This window comes from Paramormyrops kingsleyae, chromosome 24 (assembly GCF_048594095.1).
Source record: "Paramormyrops kingsleyae isolate MSU_618 chromosome 24, PKINGS_0.4, whole genome shotgun sequence".
Taxonomy (NCBI): Eukaryota; Metazoa; Chordata; class Actinopteri; order Osteoglossiformes; family Mormyridae; genus Paramormyrops; species Paramormyrops kingsleyae.
The window spans coordinates 10,451,643-10,467,587 of record NC_132820.1 but is presented as its reverse complement, the minus strand read 5'-3'; the positions used below and the strand labels follow the sequence as shown (position 1 = coordinate 10,467,587).

Sequence of the window (15,945 nt, the reverse complement as noted above, 5' to 3'; positions counted from 1 at the left end):
CCCTCTGAATGTTCATGTAAAACATGATGCTGCATCAAGCCGTATAAAACAGCAGGTGATTAACAATCCCAGAATGCAAAGCTATTCAACTCTGGACCCCATAAGTTTCCTTTGCATGCCAAACGTACTCTTATACAATCACCACAACAGACCGATATAACATGAGGGAATCACCCAATGGGTGTCATTAAAATAACTCGTAGGCCTGTAGGATTGTCCTCGCCAGCTTTAGTAGACGCCACGAGCATATCCAAGAGATATCCTGGGATGAGACTCTGGATCACGCAATTTACAGTATCAAAGGAACCTTCACTATTTCATGGCCACTTGTCTGTTTCAGTGGACGTTAAACGCGTCGGAAAACTCCAGAAAACAAAGTACAGACCCCTGACATGTGAGATGCAATTCTGGATGTGCTGGCGTTTGCCGTGTGTAAAAGATGGTGGTCGAGTGAGAGAGTGGGCACCAAAGCGGGTGGCATTTGGCGTGAAGCGGAACAGCGTCCATGAGTCCAAGAACAGTAATGCTAAGTGCTTTTTAGCCTTTAGTTAGCGACTCCTGCTTTCGCTAACAGGACACGTCAACATTGCAACACACAATGTCATCCAGGCTAAAAATACACATCCAGATGCTTTCAAGTTGCCATGAGATTCATGACGTACTCTGTAAAGACGACCCATCCTACCACACTTCTGTGTTTGAGCTACACAAATATACATTTCAGATGCATGTAATGTGATCCGTTGAGGTGTCATTAAATATGAGCACACAGTTCTCCATGCCCAAGGCTCAGGTGTAAGGCTATGATGTCACTCTGTCAAAATCGCATTGATAATGCGACGCAGCCTTGCATCAGTCGGGTTCGCTTTGGCCGATCACCGAAAAGGAGACCTCGTGTCATGCTTTCCATTTCCGGAATCCCATTCGAGCGGCAATCCCACTTTCTCCCACCTGACATGCATCTCAAACGGCATCAGCGAAACCAAGGTATCTGCCCCCCCCCCCCCCCCCCCTCCCCATGGTGGCAGTCGTTCACACCAGAAGCCTTCGAAGGCCTGATTCCTGGCACTCTGCGCGTTCGCTCACGCAACCAAGCGTGTCGATGCGGTCTGATGATGCGGCGAGACCTTCCGAGACGGACCTTGTGTGCGCGTCACCCTTAACAAACAGGAATATTTTGAATGGCCGCATCACGCCCCATTGTAGAGCCTAAAATTGCCGTCTTCCCTCTGCGTGGAGCGGTGCCTTCGCTGGGGGCCGTCCCCGTGGGCACGCCTCTCAGCAGGAAGTGCGGGAAGCGGCCCACTTTCAAACATCAGGCCCCCACAGCTTCAGGGCATATCGCCTGGGGTCCTACCCTACCCCCGTTTCCTATTCATTTATCTATTTATAGCGTTATGGCCATTGTAATGTCACGGCACACGAGCCTAATAGGGGACTCCGCGGCAGAGAGGGAAGGCACTGCTTTCCATTTCGCTTTCCGAACACGCGTCCGTGCCCGTTATCCCCCCGCACGCTCCACAGAGGCGAACAGCCCTCCTCGGCATCTAATAGAGGAGGAGATGGAGGAGAGCCGGGTAGAGGAGGACCTCCAGCAGACGGCCGGCGAGCTGGCCACTCGATCCTTTCAGGAACTGCTGTTTGCGGTCATGTTTTCTTTCTCCCGACCCTTAAATGCGGCCACGTGCACCGAGAAGCGTCCGCTCACAGAATTTTAAAATACTCCCAGCGCTATTTTATATATATTTATATATTACATATATTTTTTTTCCTCTGTGTGTACCTGAATACAGGCTGCAAGCAGTCACGCAGCTGTTTCCATGGCAATATCTATCTGTGAGGAGAATTCATTAACCCTTTCCGGTGGGGTTTACTCGCAGAAAATTCCATGCAGCATACAGATCAGCGGACCGGCAGGACTGGTTTCGACTGGTTTCGACTGGTATTGACTCCCTCTCTCGCAGGTGAAGACATCTCCTGTTCGTTCAGCTGTCAAGGATCGCTGTTTAAATCCACATGTGTTCCTGCCCCTAATACCCTCAAGCCGTTATTGCTGGCAGTGTTTATAGGTCTTGAAAATGGCGCACACCCCAGCGATTAATGATTCCCAAACACAGTGCGGCGTGTGGCTGCCGTTCCCATCACCCCCCTCCTTGTTCCGGACGTCCTGATCGAAGGCTACGCTTCCAGGTCGAACGGCAGCCCCAGTCATATTATGAATTCTGCTCCACGCTCATTGATGAAAGCGAGAATGCTGGTGGCGAAGTGAAAAGGGGAAACATACATAACTGGCGAAAAAGAAAAAACCTAATAAAAAATAATCATTAACCCGGAAGCCGACGGACACGACTTGCCCTGTCCAGCGAGGATTGTCAGGCTGAGGTCTCGGACACGGATGGGCCTTTTGTCCGTGGTCATGCGAGCTCCAACCTAACCAACCTCCTCCACACCCACCCTAAGAACCTCTCCATCTATCCTGGTCTGTACGGTGGTGCTCTGATGCAGGGATCTGACCCATCTGGGTAGCGCTGTCTCAGCTGCCTTTACATGTCACGCACACATGGACCCTCATAAAGTGATCCATCTCCCCACAGAACATAGACCTGATGGAGTCTCTAATAAAAACATGGGAAGGTCACTAAGACTGTGATCAACCCCCCCCCCAACCCACCGAAACTAGATCCCGCTACTCGCACATTTCAGGTGAAGGACGTGAAAAGCTCACACAAAACGCACTTATCAGGAAGGCTTACCTGGTAATGACACTAGGTGGTGCATCCCAACAAATATCCGAGTCGCTGAGACACGTAAAAATGAAAACACGATAATTTGCGCAGTTCTAAAATTTGCTTAATTCTAAAACTGTGCGGTGGCCCCCAACCATGAGGGCTCAGCCAATCAGAGCCAGCAGCCACGGTCAGGTGACCGTGATATATGATACACTATCCTAGACCCCAGCCAAAGAATAATCCAAATTAAGCCAAACGTATTCCAATATCTTCAAAACAATGTACAAAGCAAAACTACCAGAGATCTAACCGTTTCAGGAAAAAAAAGACTAAACATCAACCAGTATGTTCTCTCTCTCTCAGGAAAAAAATCATAACGTTAATGTTTTCTGGGCAACATGTAAAAATAATGCATTTTCATCTGTCCATTAACCCCGAACACTAAACAGAAAACTAAAAACAGTCCTGTTTGCATCTCTGGGGGCTGAGCTGGGCTCCTACGACCAAATTAAACACGAGACATTAAAGGCAATTACATCTGCGAACTAGCTGTTTGGCTAACCGGAAGGACACATATGCATCTTACGATGCATAAGGAAGAAATGAATGACAGAAATTTACATTCACTCTGCTTATTAGCAGGCAAACGCTGAAGACAAACCATTAGATTGTTGGATTCTAAATGGAAGACATTAAATAAATATATTTGTTAAATTTGTCAGTCTCGGCGGGTAGCATTTTGCAAGCCTCTTCAGGACCAGTTGTTCACTGCATAGGATTATGTAGGAACTGTTGGGCTCTGTAGATGTAAGCATATCATTGCCATATTATCACAGGGCCAAATCTACTGAAATTCTGACCATTGAAAACAGATACTGGGGTTAAACATTAATGAGAAAATGATTCCAAGATCTTCCATGGATACGAACGGTTTTGTATATTTACTTAATGGAAGAATGTTTCAGCGTTTCAGCTGTTTTTTTATGAACCACTGGAGAAGTTTCCCCCCTCGACGGAAGAAGAGGCAAAAGTGTGGATGTAGCCTTTGACAAATTTTTTTTATAAGCAATGAATGTTAATCCTTGCGTTAAGTTTGTTTTAAGGTGTCTCCAGATCGATATATTTTATGCTGCACATAAAGTGGGGGGGGGAGGCAATTTAAAATTAAAGGTCACCATGGAATTTCCTCCGCAATTTCCTCTCAAGCTTCACGGAATTCATTTAAAACTGTGTCACAGTGGAAACGAGGCGAGGATTTTTTGCACCTGCCTCGGCGCGGAGGAAAGCGAGACTTCATCAAAAAATATTCTTAAAATATGCAAGATGCTCAAAATATCACGGATCTTGGCAAAGCAAAGGGTTACCCTGCCTTTTACATTAATATCTAGTAACGCTTGGCAAAACGGAAAACGCCTCCTTTTGCCATTTCCAAAGGACACGGGGGCCACAGCACACGACCGGTAAGTAAGTTGGAAAGGGCTGTAGTGGGAAAGAGGGCAGGTGGGAGGCAAAAAGAGACACACTGGGAGCGACTGGAAGGCACGGATGTATTTAGCGTGTGATGCTATTTATATTTGAGGGGTGAAGCTGACCTAGTAACTCGCACGCCTTATGCAACATGTGAGTGGGAAATAAGGGACATGCCCCGCCCACATCTTGGGGGCTCAGCCAATCGGAGCCAGCAGCTACGGTCAGGTGACCCTCCCCATCCCACAATAGGCGTGCTGGCTTCCCGTCCGCAGAGAGCAGGCTCAGGGGATATGTCTGGCACGCCACCTGGCCACACTGTCTCATCTGATAAGGCCCCGCGGGCTCCCCTCCGGCACGGCGCAGCTCGGCATCCCAGAGCGGGCAGGAACAGGACGCGATTCGCCAAGGCCCATCTTCGCGGGAGTGTCAGATGTGAAGCGCGTGCTGGCGTGCAAGGAAAAAACCTGGATCAGATGAGATCAGGTTCTGTGGTGCTATCTGGACCGTGTGACCAGTGCGATCTGATGTTGGCACATGTGTGTGTGTATCGGGGGGTTCATGTAACCATCAAATATAAGGGCGATGCTGGAGGACGACCCCCAGGGGACATTTTACCTAATCAACCAGATGTCTCTTCAATTCCCCCACCGCCCCCCCCGACTAGAATTGTCAAGCAACATCATACCCTTGGGCTTCTAGAATTCTTCAGCCAACAAGTTCAAAGGACTTCAGCAGTAAACAGATCGCTTATTCCTGCTATATTAAAATACAACTATATTTAAACTGTATTCCAAGCATGGTGAACTTGTTGAAAGCGACAGTTTTCTGTTTTCATTTCCGTTGCCAGGAGGCGTAAGAAGGAGAAAACTACATAAACACACAATGCGTTACTATTTCTGCACATCGAGTGGTGATTTCCTTCCAAAACATCTCAGTTGTGCAACGGTTATCATGTCATAAATACATATGAATGTTTAAAAAAATACTGCATTCGCATATAGTGCAATCGCATCTGTAACGTCAACAGTTTCAGACTTCATCAGAATTTCAGGGTCAGATCACAAATGTTACCCCAGGCCACTAAATGCAGAAATATTTCCCTGTGATGCACGTGAGTTTGACATGCAACGGCTTCACAGCCACGCAGCTCTGCCTGAGTCTCAAATTAGCATTTTTTTTCTGCTCGTGCACATTTTGGCCCTGGTACAACTACCCTAAAGCCGTGATTTTAAAAAACACAGTCAAATAATGAGGGCAGGACCAGCTTTCTTATAAAATAATTCTTCTTAGAAAATTGCTGCCTTTATTAGTATTCTAGGGTCAGAATCTGGGGGATTTCACCACAGAAGAACAAGCTGCAAACAAACAAGGGACTGTGATGTTTCTCTCTCTCTCGCTCTCTCTCGCTCTCTCTCGCTCTCTCTCACTCTCTTTCTCTCTCCCTCCAAGCAGCAGGCTGCGATTTTGCCTTGAGTCAGCAAAGTCAGATGCTTTCATCTGTTCACCATTTTGTGTTGAGGAAGTTATACAAAATCTCCTACAAAACAGACAAGAGTGAACACATCACAAAAACCACCGGCGCACCAACCCCCCAACCCCCATGTCTCCCCTACCGAACACACACACCTCACCGCTGTGCATGAAAAATGAAAATTGACATTACATTGCTCCCCCTGGAATTGAAGAAGGCCCTGACATCATCTCATCAGGCGAGAACATAGGAGTGCCGTTGGCAGTCAAGGCTGTCCTCACGTGCGGCAGATGCACGGTGGGCGTCCAGCTAACTGGACCGACGTTGAGATTTCAGGAGATGCAGGATTAAACGTCACACAGAGACATCTTGGAGATTCGTTATAAGTGTTTTTCGACACCGTAAACATCTTTCGTAATGATTTAATGGATTTATTGATAATCAACATCGGTGTCTTCAGCGATGGTGTTTACTGGCACTCAAACCATGCATTTGTGTGGGGGACCCAAGATTTGAGGTTCCCCTGTTGGCCACAAACAGTCACCGATCTTTGTGGATGAGTGGAGGGGGGTGTTTAGTGATTTTTTGAATGGGGTCCCAGAAACATCACCCCCCTAGATGTGAATCATTCTCATTGGATATACATCTTACTAGAAGTTTCAGTTCTCTCCTTAGAATTCCATTCTTTACATGTTGGTCATAAAGTCCAAAGACATGCTGAGGCTAATTAGAGTTACTAAATTGCCCATAGGTGTGTATGTGTGAGTAAATGGTGGGTGTGTGTGTGTGTGCCCTGCGATGGGCTCATCTCCATGTTGTTCACCTGTCACGTAATGTTAGACAGAGGTGGAGGTTTCAGGTCCTGAGAGTACGAATCCAGACTGATATTTTGTTTCAACCAACCAGTTGACTACTCTATGACTCAACTGGTTGGTTGAAACAAAATCTTGGTCCGGATTTGTACTCTCTGGACCTGAAGTCTCTACCTCTGGTGTTAGATATTTCACAATGATTGTTGCCTCCAAGGTGATCTTTCAGTTAAATACGATGCTTGTTAAACAGAGAGTTCTACACCCATCCAGCAGCTGGTCAGGCACCATATCTTTGTTTACGGTAAATGTTTCTGGAGGCAAAAATTAAACATACAGTCCCATTCAGTTCACATCAAAGGGTTGTAGGTTCGACTTTGTGAATGGAAGTCATTCCCTGGATCAGTGTACTTAAACCCAAATCTCTAGTAAAATATTACCTGCAAATCAACTAACAAAGTTAAATCAACCTGCTAATCTGCTAATATTACCTGCTAATCAACTATCTTCAGTGGAAGGGAGGGTAAAGTCTGTGTTATAAAGGGATGGGTCTTAAAAGCCTTCATCTTGCTGTTGAAATATCGCCCAAATCTAATGCCCCTGCATGTATCATGATTATCTTGTATCAACAGCAGACACACTGTTATAGGTTTTGCCAACCAGGAAGTTGTCTCACGCACTAATGAACTTTTGCGCCATTTTTATTCACATTTGTATTCTTAAAAACGAAAAAAAAAAAAAATGTAGCGGGGATATGGCCACACAATATATCTCCTGAGAAGTTTGGTGGCCTTTTTAAAGTGTAATCTGCCATCGAGATGGGCTTGGCGGAGCTCGACTGAGGGGAGGGTGCCATCGGTGAACGTGAAAAACGGCGACGTAAGCATTTTAAAGTTAATGAATGCGTGGGTCTGGATTAATTGCAGTGAATGAAAAGCAGACTGCTTGCTGATGCTGATTAAGATCGCAGTTTTCTATCGACTGATCTGACAATGTGGTCTCCGCTATTATAGATTAGCTGTTTTAACACTTTTTTTTTTTGTTTTGCAAACGTTATCTTCGCCGCTCATGTGACCAGGGCGGCTGGAAAAGGACAGGAAATGCCTCGTTTTCCCAGAGTCGGGCTGCATCGATCAGTGTCACCCCAGCCTCCTGTCAGGTTGTACATATCAACTTCCCCACCCATTTTGTGCTCTTGAAGTTGTAGCATCATTTTTTTCCAAACCACGTCCTGTTGACGCAGAACTGGAGCCGGCAATGCCAACGTTTATGTGGGTGGCAGCTGAGGAATTGCTTCTTGTCTGACCGCCCACCTTAGCCTAGTCGAGACCCTCAGATTCTTGGACGACGGCGCCGCCCTTGTGGAAACGGCTGCTCCTGACGCCGCGATTGTCAAAATTAAGCAGAACTTCCATTCTCAGAACATCATGCTGTTATCTCTGTGTCACAATCACCCATACATGTCTTTTCCCACAACCCCTGGCAACAACTGCTGTCCCTTGTCTATTAGTGATTCGCTTGTCCCTCCTGAAGCATTTTTAATATCCACCCCCACGTTTTGCAGAGTAAGCTGTGCTCAGCATCGTCCTCTACCGTGTAATGTCTCGAACGCTTACACCTCCAGACCGTACATGACTTCTGAAGCTTCCTGTCTGCCTGTCTCCCAGATGTCCCTCTCGATCTGCACACGTTCTGCTTCATCTACGCCCTGCTCGTTACTCTCCAATGCACCACATATCTCTCAGAATAAGGGTTAACTGCCAGGATCAATAAGGGTCGCCTGAGAAAATATGGATGGAAATATGTCACCTCCCCCCCCCCCAGCCACATCTCTGGCCAAATAAACAGAATCCACATTTTTACATATAGTTTTCCAATGCAGACAGCGATTTACAAATATTGCAGCATGTGGTAAGCTGTATGCAAGGAAACACAGTACATTATTGCTCAGGACTTGTAATCACCTGTTTAGATTAGCTGTTCATAGATCTGACCCCCCACCCCAATATTTGGAGGTCTTCATATTTTGCACAGTATCCTTATATTGTTGTTTTTAAATTAATTTTATTATCGGTATTAGCAGTGATTATACAGATGATTTCTTGACAGAATATTTCTTAAATAAAGTCTAATGCGTGTAATGGGCTCACTCGACTATTATTCGGCTTCTGACTGGGACGCGGGAGGTTTGCATGGGAATGGCAACCTGTGCAGGGAAGGTGCGTGATGCACACACAGTATACATCCGCACAGAAGCGCATTTGCTCTTTAAATGTCTTCGCACTTAGCCTCCAAAGCACTCCTGCTCTGCATCACCGCTCGCGCGGTTGCTAAGCAACTGGCCAGCACATAGATTCCTACAGAAAGGCTCGCCTCCCCAATAAAATACCCCCTGATCGCGCGTGCATTTAGTATGTACATATGAGCATGTTTCATAAAGGAGACCCAGGTGACACCAAATTGTGTGCATGCATCGCCTTTACGCGCGAAGTTACACAAAGACAGCCAGACTGCTGGTGCGCACATGCAGGCGACGTTCGCATGGCAGCGCGCGCATGTGAAGCGGAATATGTGACAATAATTAATATGAATACATGAAACATACGTTGCACGGTAACTCATCTTTTCCAACATCTAAGTTGGCGCCTTATTGGCATATATGCGTAGAAATGCACCCGAATACACTCACAGTAATTTAATGGATTGTAGGAAGAATCGTCCCTAAACGCATCGTTTCTCTTCATTCCTTCGCGATCGGGAGCGCGGACAGGTTGCGTTCTTCTTCGTTAGCTTTCAATATTCTTTTATCGACATCAAGGTTTTATTCAACGCCTTTTTAACGTCGGCCTGCTCTTTGGTGTGCTTTATTTCCGATTTTGCCGGACTGGAAGTTTCATGCATTCAGTTTTTTATAGGTTGATTTAGACACAGCTTTTGTCGTACTGTGCCATCATTTCGTTTGTGTATCATTTCATTTTGAAGAGCAGCACAACTTGCTAAGGCTTTGAATCGGGAGAATAAGCGCTGGAACACGGAAAGAGACCGGGCTTTCTATTTGGCTAGCGTTTTGGACATCAGTTGCAACCGAATCCATATAAAACTGAGATAATTAAAGAAAAGCTATATTTTTCTGTTTGTTCTCCATTTATCGTCCATTTATATATTTATTTATTTTGTCAAAGGGTTAATATTACCTACTCTGACGTCTGCATCTGATATTTTCTTCTGCTTTTTTTTTTTTCCAATGTGCAATTTTTTTCCCTAGCGGCTTTGCGTACAGAGGAGTAGAACCTGTATCATCAGCAGCAATAATAAGGGAATGCAGATTTCTTTTTTTTATTTTTCACCAACCGCACCCCCACCCCCATCACCAAACGTTTACATCTGAAGGAAAAAAGTGCTTAAACACAGCACACACAGAGGAGCAATCCCCCCGCGCAGAATCGTCGTTGGAACTATGACTCTTCTGCAGATTTGGACTGGCAAATTGCAGCAGCCAGAATACCGTCCGTAAGGCGCTGCTGCTTTTTGTTTGTATATATTTTTTTTGGTCTTTGTTTTATCTTTTCGGCCTTTTGTACATTTTTTCTTCATTTTGAACTTACTGGAACTTTCGAAAGTGTTATTTATTTTGAGCAAGATGCCTGCTCTTCTGGTGTTGGTCGAAGGGGTCTGTGACCTGCACGGGTTTCCTTAGCTAGGAAGACGACTGTGCCAAATTAGAGCTTTATACATATATTATGTATATTTTATAGAAACGTTTATATATGTATATTCGCCAACCACTGTATTCCGGCCAGTTCATTGCCTGTATATTTTATTTTACGTCTCAGGTGGATTTTTCAATTATTTATTTATTTGTTTGTTTGTTTATTTATTTATTTGCCGAGGACCACAGGCGGTTGGATTACTAAAACTGTATACAAGGATTTGTGGAAATGTTGGGTCCTCAAGAAGATAAATTATGTGGAATTGTCTCAGCATTGGCGGCTCTCTCCCTCGTCTGTTTTGCTCAAAGGTGAGGAAACGTCTTTTTAAAAAAATAAAAATAAAAATACTATTATATTTTAATTCAGCCAATTGATTACGAATGTAAACACATACAGTTGGATGTTTAAGAGCATTACCGTTCCCCTGACAGCACACTGGCACATAGACATACAATTGCGTTCGGATACATGTCAACAATTTCCTTGAAATTTACACCCGATGCGCGCCCCTGTGTGAGCGCGCATAATATGTTTCATAAAATTCATACACTTACACCTTAATACCAAGCGGATTCTGGCGTAATATCTATTGATAAAAACACAGTTGTACGTGACTCGGATATAGTAGACTTGGAATATTTCAACAATTATCTACGGTTTTATTTGTTTCGTTAAACATATATATATGAGAGAAGAGAGTTACATCCCACATGTCAGTCTAAGTCTCTCAACATAACGGTAATGATTTTTGTTGCGAACCATTTTTTGAATAATTGCATGTAGTACCCCCCCCCCCCCACCAAAAAAAGATTTCCTCTTTTCTCACCCCCACCCCTTCCAAATGTGTCATACAATTGCATTGTATTAATTACAACACCGATTGTTACGCATATCTTTTTTGTAAGCGGTTATTAAACCACATTTTTTTTATTAGTTTCGTTAAATCTATTCGATGTTATGCCTTTAAAAGAAAAACTGCGATTATAGTTCATAGAGACACATTTCTAAATGTGCCCTGGATTACGCACGTCGTATGTGGATAAGGCACCTGTAAACGCAGAAGCAATAGAATACAAAGTAACCTACGACAAAAAAGGAACACATTTGCATCGCCACCGACGATATTATCAGTCCATACTGAATTGTGAATTGGTATGAGCGTGAATCGACTGGCAGGCCACGGACTGTACAGTGGTCATCAAATGACTTAAGTCTAATGCTTTTTTTGTTGCATTTTGAACAGAACACAACATCCGCCCAATAAGCAAAGAAGGATGACTCAAAACTGAAAATGTCTTCCATTTTTTGAAATGTCGATTGCTCTCTGTGAGGCACGGCATTTCCCCTCCCGCTCTTTCATTTTACATAGAACACAGCTGTTTTAACTTTATGAGATGAAAACTTAATGAGGCACGCCTTGGGGTATCGTAATAATGTAAATTATTAAGGCTCACTGTGCTTATGCGAATCCAAACAAGGAGCAGAACAGAGAAGGACTTGTCAAAAGGCGCGCCTGCATTTTCATATTTATGCCTGACATGTCGCTTTCTTTGGTTTTTCTGTGATGAAAAATAACACTACGCCGACATTAGAGGGGAAAAGGAGCACATAAAAATTCAGGACACAGACGCAGAGCCACGCTAACGAACAATGTTTTGTTAATACCATCCTGCGAGCACAACATGTTGTATGACGTCCAGCGTCGTATCATTCGGGTGATCGTAAGAGACAACAGCCATTGATTAAGATACTGAATATTGAAAATACACGCAGAGTGACCAATGACGCTTTTAAATGGAATAAACGTGTGGATTTTTGTGTTCCGGTTGTTCTATGTATGATCAGCATTGTGCAGACGTCCCCTTTATTAACTGAAACTGTGGATATTACAATCAACTGTTTCTCCCTGATTTGCTTTCACCAGCACCTCCACTGGAAATACCGGAATATCTGTGGCCAAAAAGACAGTGGACAAGTTACTGAAGGGGTATGACATCCGTTTGCGGCCTGATTTTGGAGGTATGTGCGTCCTACAAACACACTGTTGGGGGGAGGGGGGCGTCACAAGATAGACGCCCATTAGTGGATGCGTCCTTTAAGGTGACCAAAAGCCCCAGTATTAGGGTCACCACACTGGATACGAGACGCTCCGTTTTTGAAACAGCAAGCGTCTAGGGCAGGGGTGGGCAATCAAATCTGCAAAGGGCCGGTGTGTATGCGGGGTTTCGCTGCAACTCCCTAATTAACATGTTGTTAAACCAGAGGACTGATTAGACGACTGATTGGCTGAAGATTCCTCTCACCTGGGTTTCCGACCTTCAGGTTATCCCAAAAACCTGCATACGCACCGGCCCTTTGCGGATAAGATTGCCCACCCCCGGTCTAGGGTGTCTGTGCTCTCTGGACCCAGAAGGTTTTGAGCTCGAATCCCAGATGAAATAACAGTGTGCTCCCAAGTACTGGGCTTGATTTTGGTTGAACTGGAATGTCACCGGTTACGATTATGTGCCGTTAACGCTGTGATAAATAAATTCAGGTTAAACTGGGGTGCCAGGCCTTCATGGATGGAGATGTGAGACTGTAATAATGTACGAGCCCCAACAACAGCAGATAACCAGAGGTGCCTGACCACTTTGAGCTGCAAATACAGGGGCACTCAAGCAGACAGGGGCTTCTCACATCCAGCCCAGGAAGGATGTTTTGATCAAATCTGATTTAAATCAAATCAAACTCAAAGGGGCTACTCTCAGAAAAGGAGACGACTGCTCAAACGGGGCAGAGAGATTAAGATGAGCTGGTTTAACTGCGACCTCGTTTTAAGTCCCAGGTTTTCACGGGCATGTCTGTCACATTTCACCTAAAAACCATGCTATATTGACTGTCATCCATCTTTACGTCATAATGTACCTTCCAGAGGTAGGAAATCCATTGTGAGGGAGGGTTTGACTATGATCACCTGGGAGAGATAATCGTGTGTCTTTACTCTTGATTAACAAATCTACTCCTGCAAACACTTTCCCCTTTGATGGAACTGCAATGGTTACTATGTGATATTTATTATATTCGCTTTATCGTATCATGCTTGTCCATTTTGTGTGATGAATTGTATCCCTTTGATGGACTGATCAAAGGGATGGTCCCGGTTATGCTTTGGACGTATCTGGGTCCACAGTTCTTGAGGATGATCTTTGCTTTCATTTGGTAGATGGGCATCATCCCTACTGACTGCAAAACGAGACTTGACCCTATCAGGAAAGGGAAGGTTGATTGCCTGGATTGTGGCAACTGCAGGGGGATGACACTGCTCTCAGTAGACAGACTGGGAGAGCATGGGGGGGGGGTCATGAGGTCACTGGAAAGGCGTGTATGGTGCTCCAGATATCTTTGTAAGAGGATGAAGGTCCAAATCTTTAGAGTCCTGGTGCTCCTTGTCTTGCTGTATGGGTGTGAGACGTGGACATTATCCAGTGAGCTGAGACGAAGGCTGGACTCGGTACTGTGTCTCTTAGGAAGCTTGAGTACCTCCGGTTTGCTCAGGGAGCCCCGAATGAGGCACATTACCTGCACTGTGAGGGAGCGTCAGTTACGGCACTGCGCCCGTGTGGCGCGTTTCCCTGAGGGTGATCCGGCTGAAGCAGGCCAAGGGGATGCCCACGTAACACCTGGCTGCGGCAGAGAGATGGCGTGGGGGACTGGACCGTATGTCTGCCTGGAGGGGTTGCCAGTCGGGATCCCGAGGTATATCGTCCAGTGGTGGGTGCAGCGAGGCGCCATACCGGTGCACGCTCCCAAACCCGACCTGATTGCTCATTATCCTCTTTAACGAGATTGTTGGCGTCTGAGCAGATCTGAGCTCCTCAGATCAGTGGACAGCCACTCCAGTGAGGGAATGGCATTTGTGTGGAGATCTTTAATTGCAAAATGGCTGGAATTAGCTGAGCTCAGTTCGGTCCTGTCGCGGGTACCTTTTGAATTTCCTCACAGCAGGGTTCCACTGCAGAATGTGGGGTTGCCGTTCTTGGCAAGAGCAATGGGGTGGTTCTGTGTGTGTGTGTGTGTAGGAGGGGGGGGGAGGGGGGCGGTCATATAAACCCCAGTTCTGCTCCAGCCTAGTAGATGTAGTCTATCACATCTTGATAATTCCATCATCAGTCAGACTGTGCCTTGTCTAACACTTTTGCTGACCAGTTCCAACACCTGGGGGAGTTGATGGGGGGGGGATAAGCACATTTTAATTGGGCTCAGCATCGGACCAAAAAATCCCTCGCAGACAGAAAAAAACAGAATTCCCCTGTGCGTAACGTTCCTAGCAGTGAGTGTGCATGTGTGTGTGTGTGTGTGGGGGTGGGGGTGGGGGGGCTTAAATGCATTGTGGGACTCCCGGTCTGGTGTGGGAACTGCTGCAGGGCTCCAGGTGAGCAAGCCCAGATGAGTGGCACAACGGAGGGATAACAATCCGATAAAGGGCTGGACCCGAGGGAGGCTGGTTCTGAAGCCCAACTGTCTGCGAACACATTCCATCCCCATGAAGGACTTTGATGGACTGTCCCATTTATTCAAATGCCCAGCTGGGGTTCATTCGTGGGAGAGGAAAAAAAACGTAAGCGGCCCCAGTGCTTGAGTGTGACCCAGTGTTTCGGTGACTATGCAGTGTCCAGAGGTTGGGGGGGGGGGGGGGTTGCTGATGACATCTGGGACAAGTGACCCGCTTCCTGCTCATTGCACGTCTGCCATCTAACGCAGCCGCCGCCTCTCTTACGTTTGCTTTTCGCAAACACTGAGTCTGTGGTCTTTGGCTCAAAGTTTTCGGCAAACAGCCTGTGGATGTAGTAGCTATCTGGCTGGGGAAGAAAGAGCTCAGGCAGTGGGATCCAAGTCACGGGGAGATGCAGTGTGATCTCAATACCATAATGCATCAGGAAAGATGGTCTGCTGGGGACAGTACTAATAGCAGCAAATAACATTTAAATGCTTATTGGACACCCTCAGTCTACAGTAAGTTATATATCTAACAGTTTTAACCCTTCACATTTAAGATTATTATTAAACAATCCAGATTTTTGCAGGTGTTACTGCAGGCCTCTTATCTTCATCTGGCAGCCACAGAGCCATTTCCACTCTCCTTCTCCATCCACTACGCCAGCATGAGATGATCACACCTATCTATATAGCTTGTTGGAGCTTCTGCTCGCATATCAACAAGTTGAGCGATGGCAGGTTAGCACTGTAGCACGTTAGCGGTACACACAGACATCGTGCCAGATCTCCAATGCGCCTCGCATTTTGTTTTACTTCCTGAGAACAATGAGTTCACGATGGTTCAACTTCAGATTGAATTCCCCAGTGACCAGGCTGGATGGGACGTCAGCACGTTAATGATTAATGCTAACGACTACGAAAGTCGGTACACTGTGTCTCTGCAAGCAAGGAGTTCCTCGTTCTTGTAATCGGTGAGCTTGTTTTGTCTGGGATTCCAGCAGCAGTTCTCCAAGATTATCCTCTTTTGTCAACTGGCTTTATATGTGTATATATATATATATATAATTTATTTATTTTTTTGGGGGTTTATGCATCATGCGTTTTGAGGGGGGGGCGGGTGGTGACTGGGCCCCCAGCTGCCATCTCTGCCACTGTTAAACGTTCAAGGTCACAGTGTGGATAGCAGATTGACACTCCATTGGCACCCAGCGTTGTGTACGTCACATGGTACAAGGACGGGTGGCACCAAGGCCACTGCATTGTTAGAAACAAGGACA

The 15,945-nt window shown here is 45.8% G+C and overlaps 1 protein-coding gene across 2 annotated transcripts in view; it reads left to right on the top strand.

The window, feature by feature from the left end:
* The first annotated feature begins 8,977 nt into the window (after positions 1-8,977).
* Positions 8,978-15,945, top strand: part of gabrb4 (gamma-aminobutyric acid type A receptor subunit beta4) — a 50,937-nt gene continuing 43,969 nt past the window's right edge. The window contains exons 1-2 of one of the 2 annotated variants that reach the window (XM_023845055.2): positions 8,978-10,497; positions 12,114-12,208. In XM_023845055.2, coding sequence (XP_023700823.1) covers positions 10,418-10,497; positions 12,114-12,208 — 175 coding nt within the window. In that variant the 5' untranslated portion in view covers positions 8,978-10,417. The remainder of the gene's footprint in view (positions 10,498-12,113; positions 12,209-15,945) is intronic. The other variant, XM_023845054.2, reaches the window with a different exon arrangement.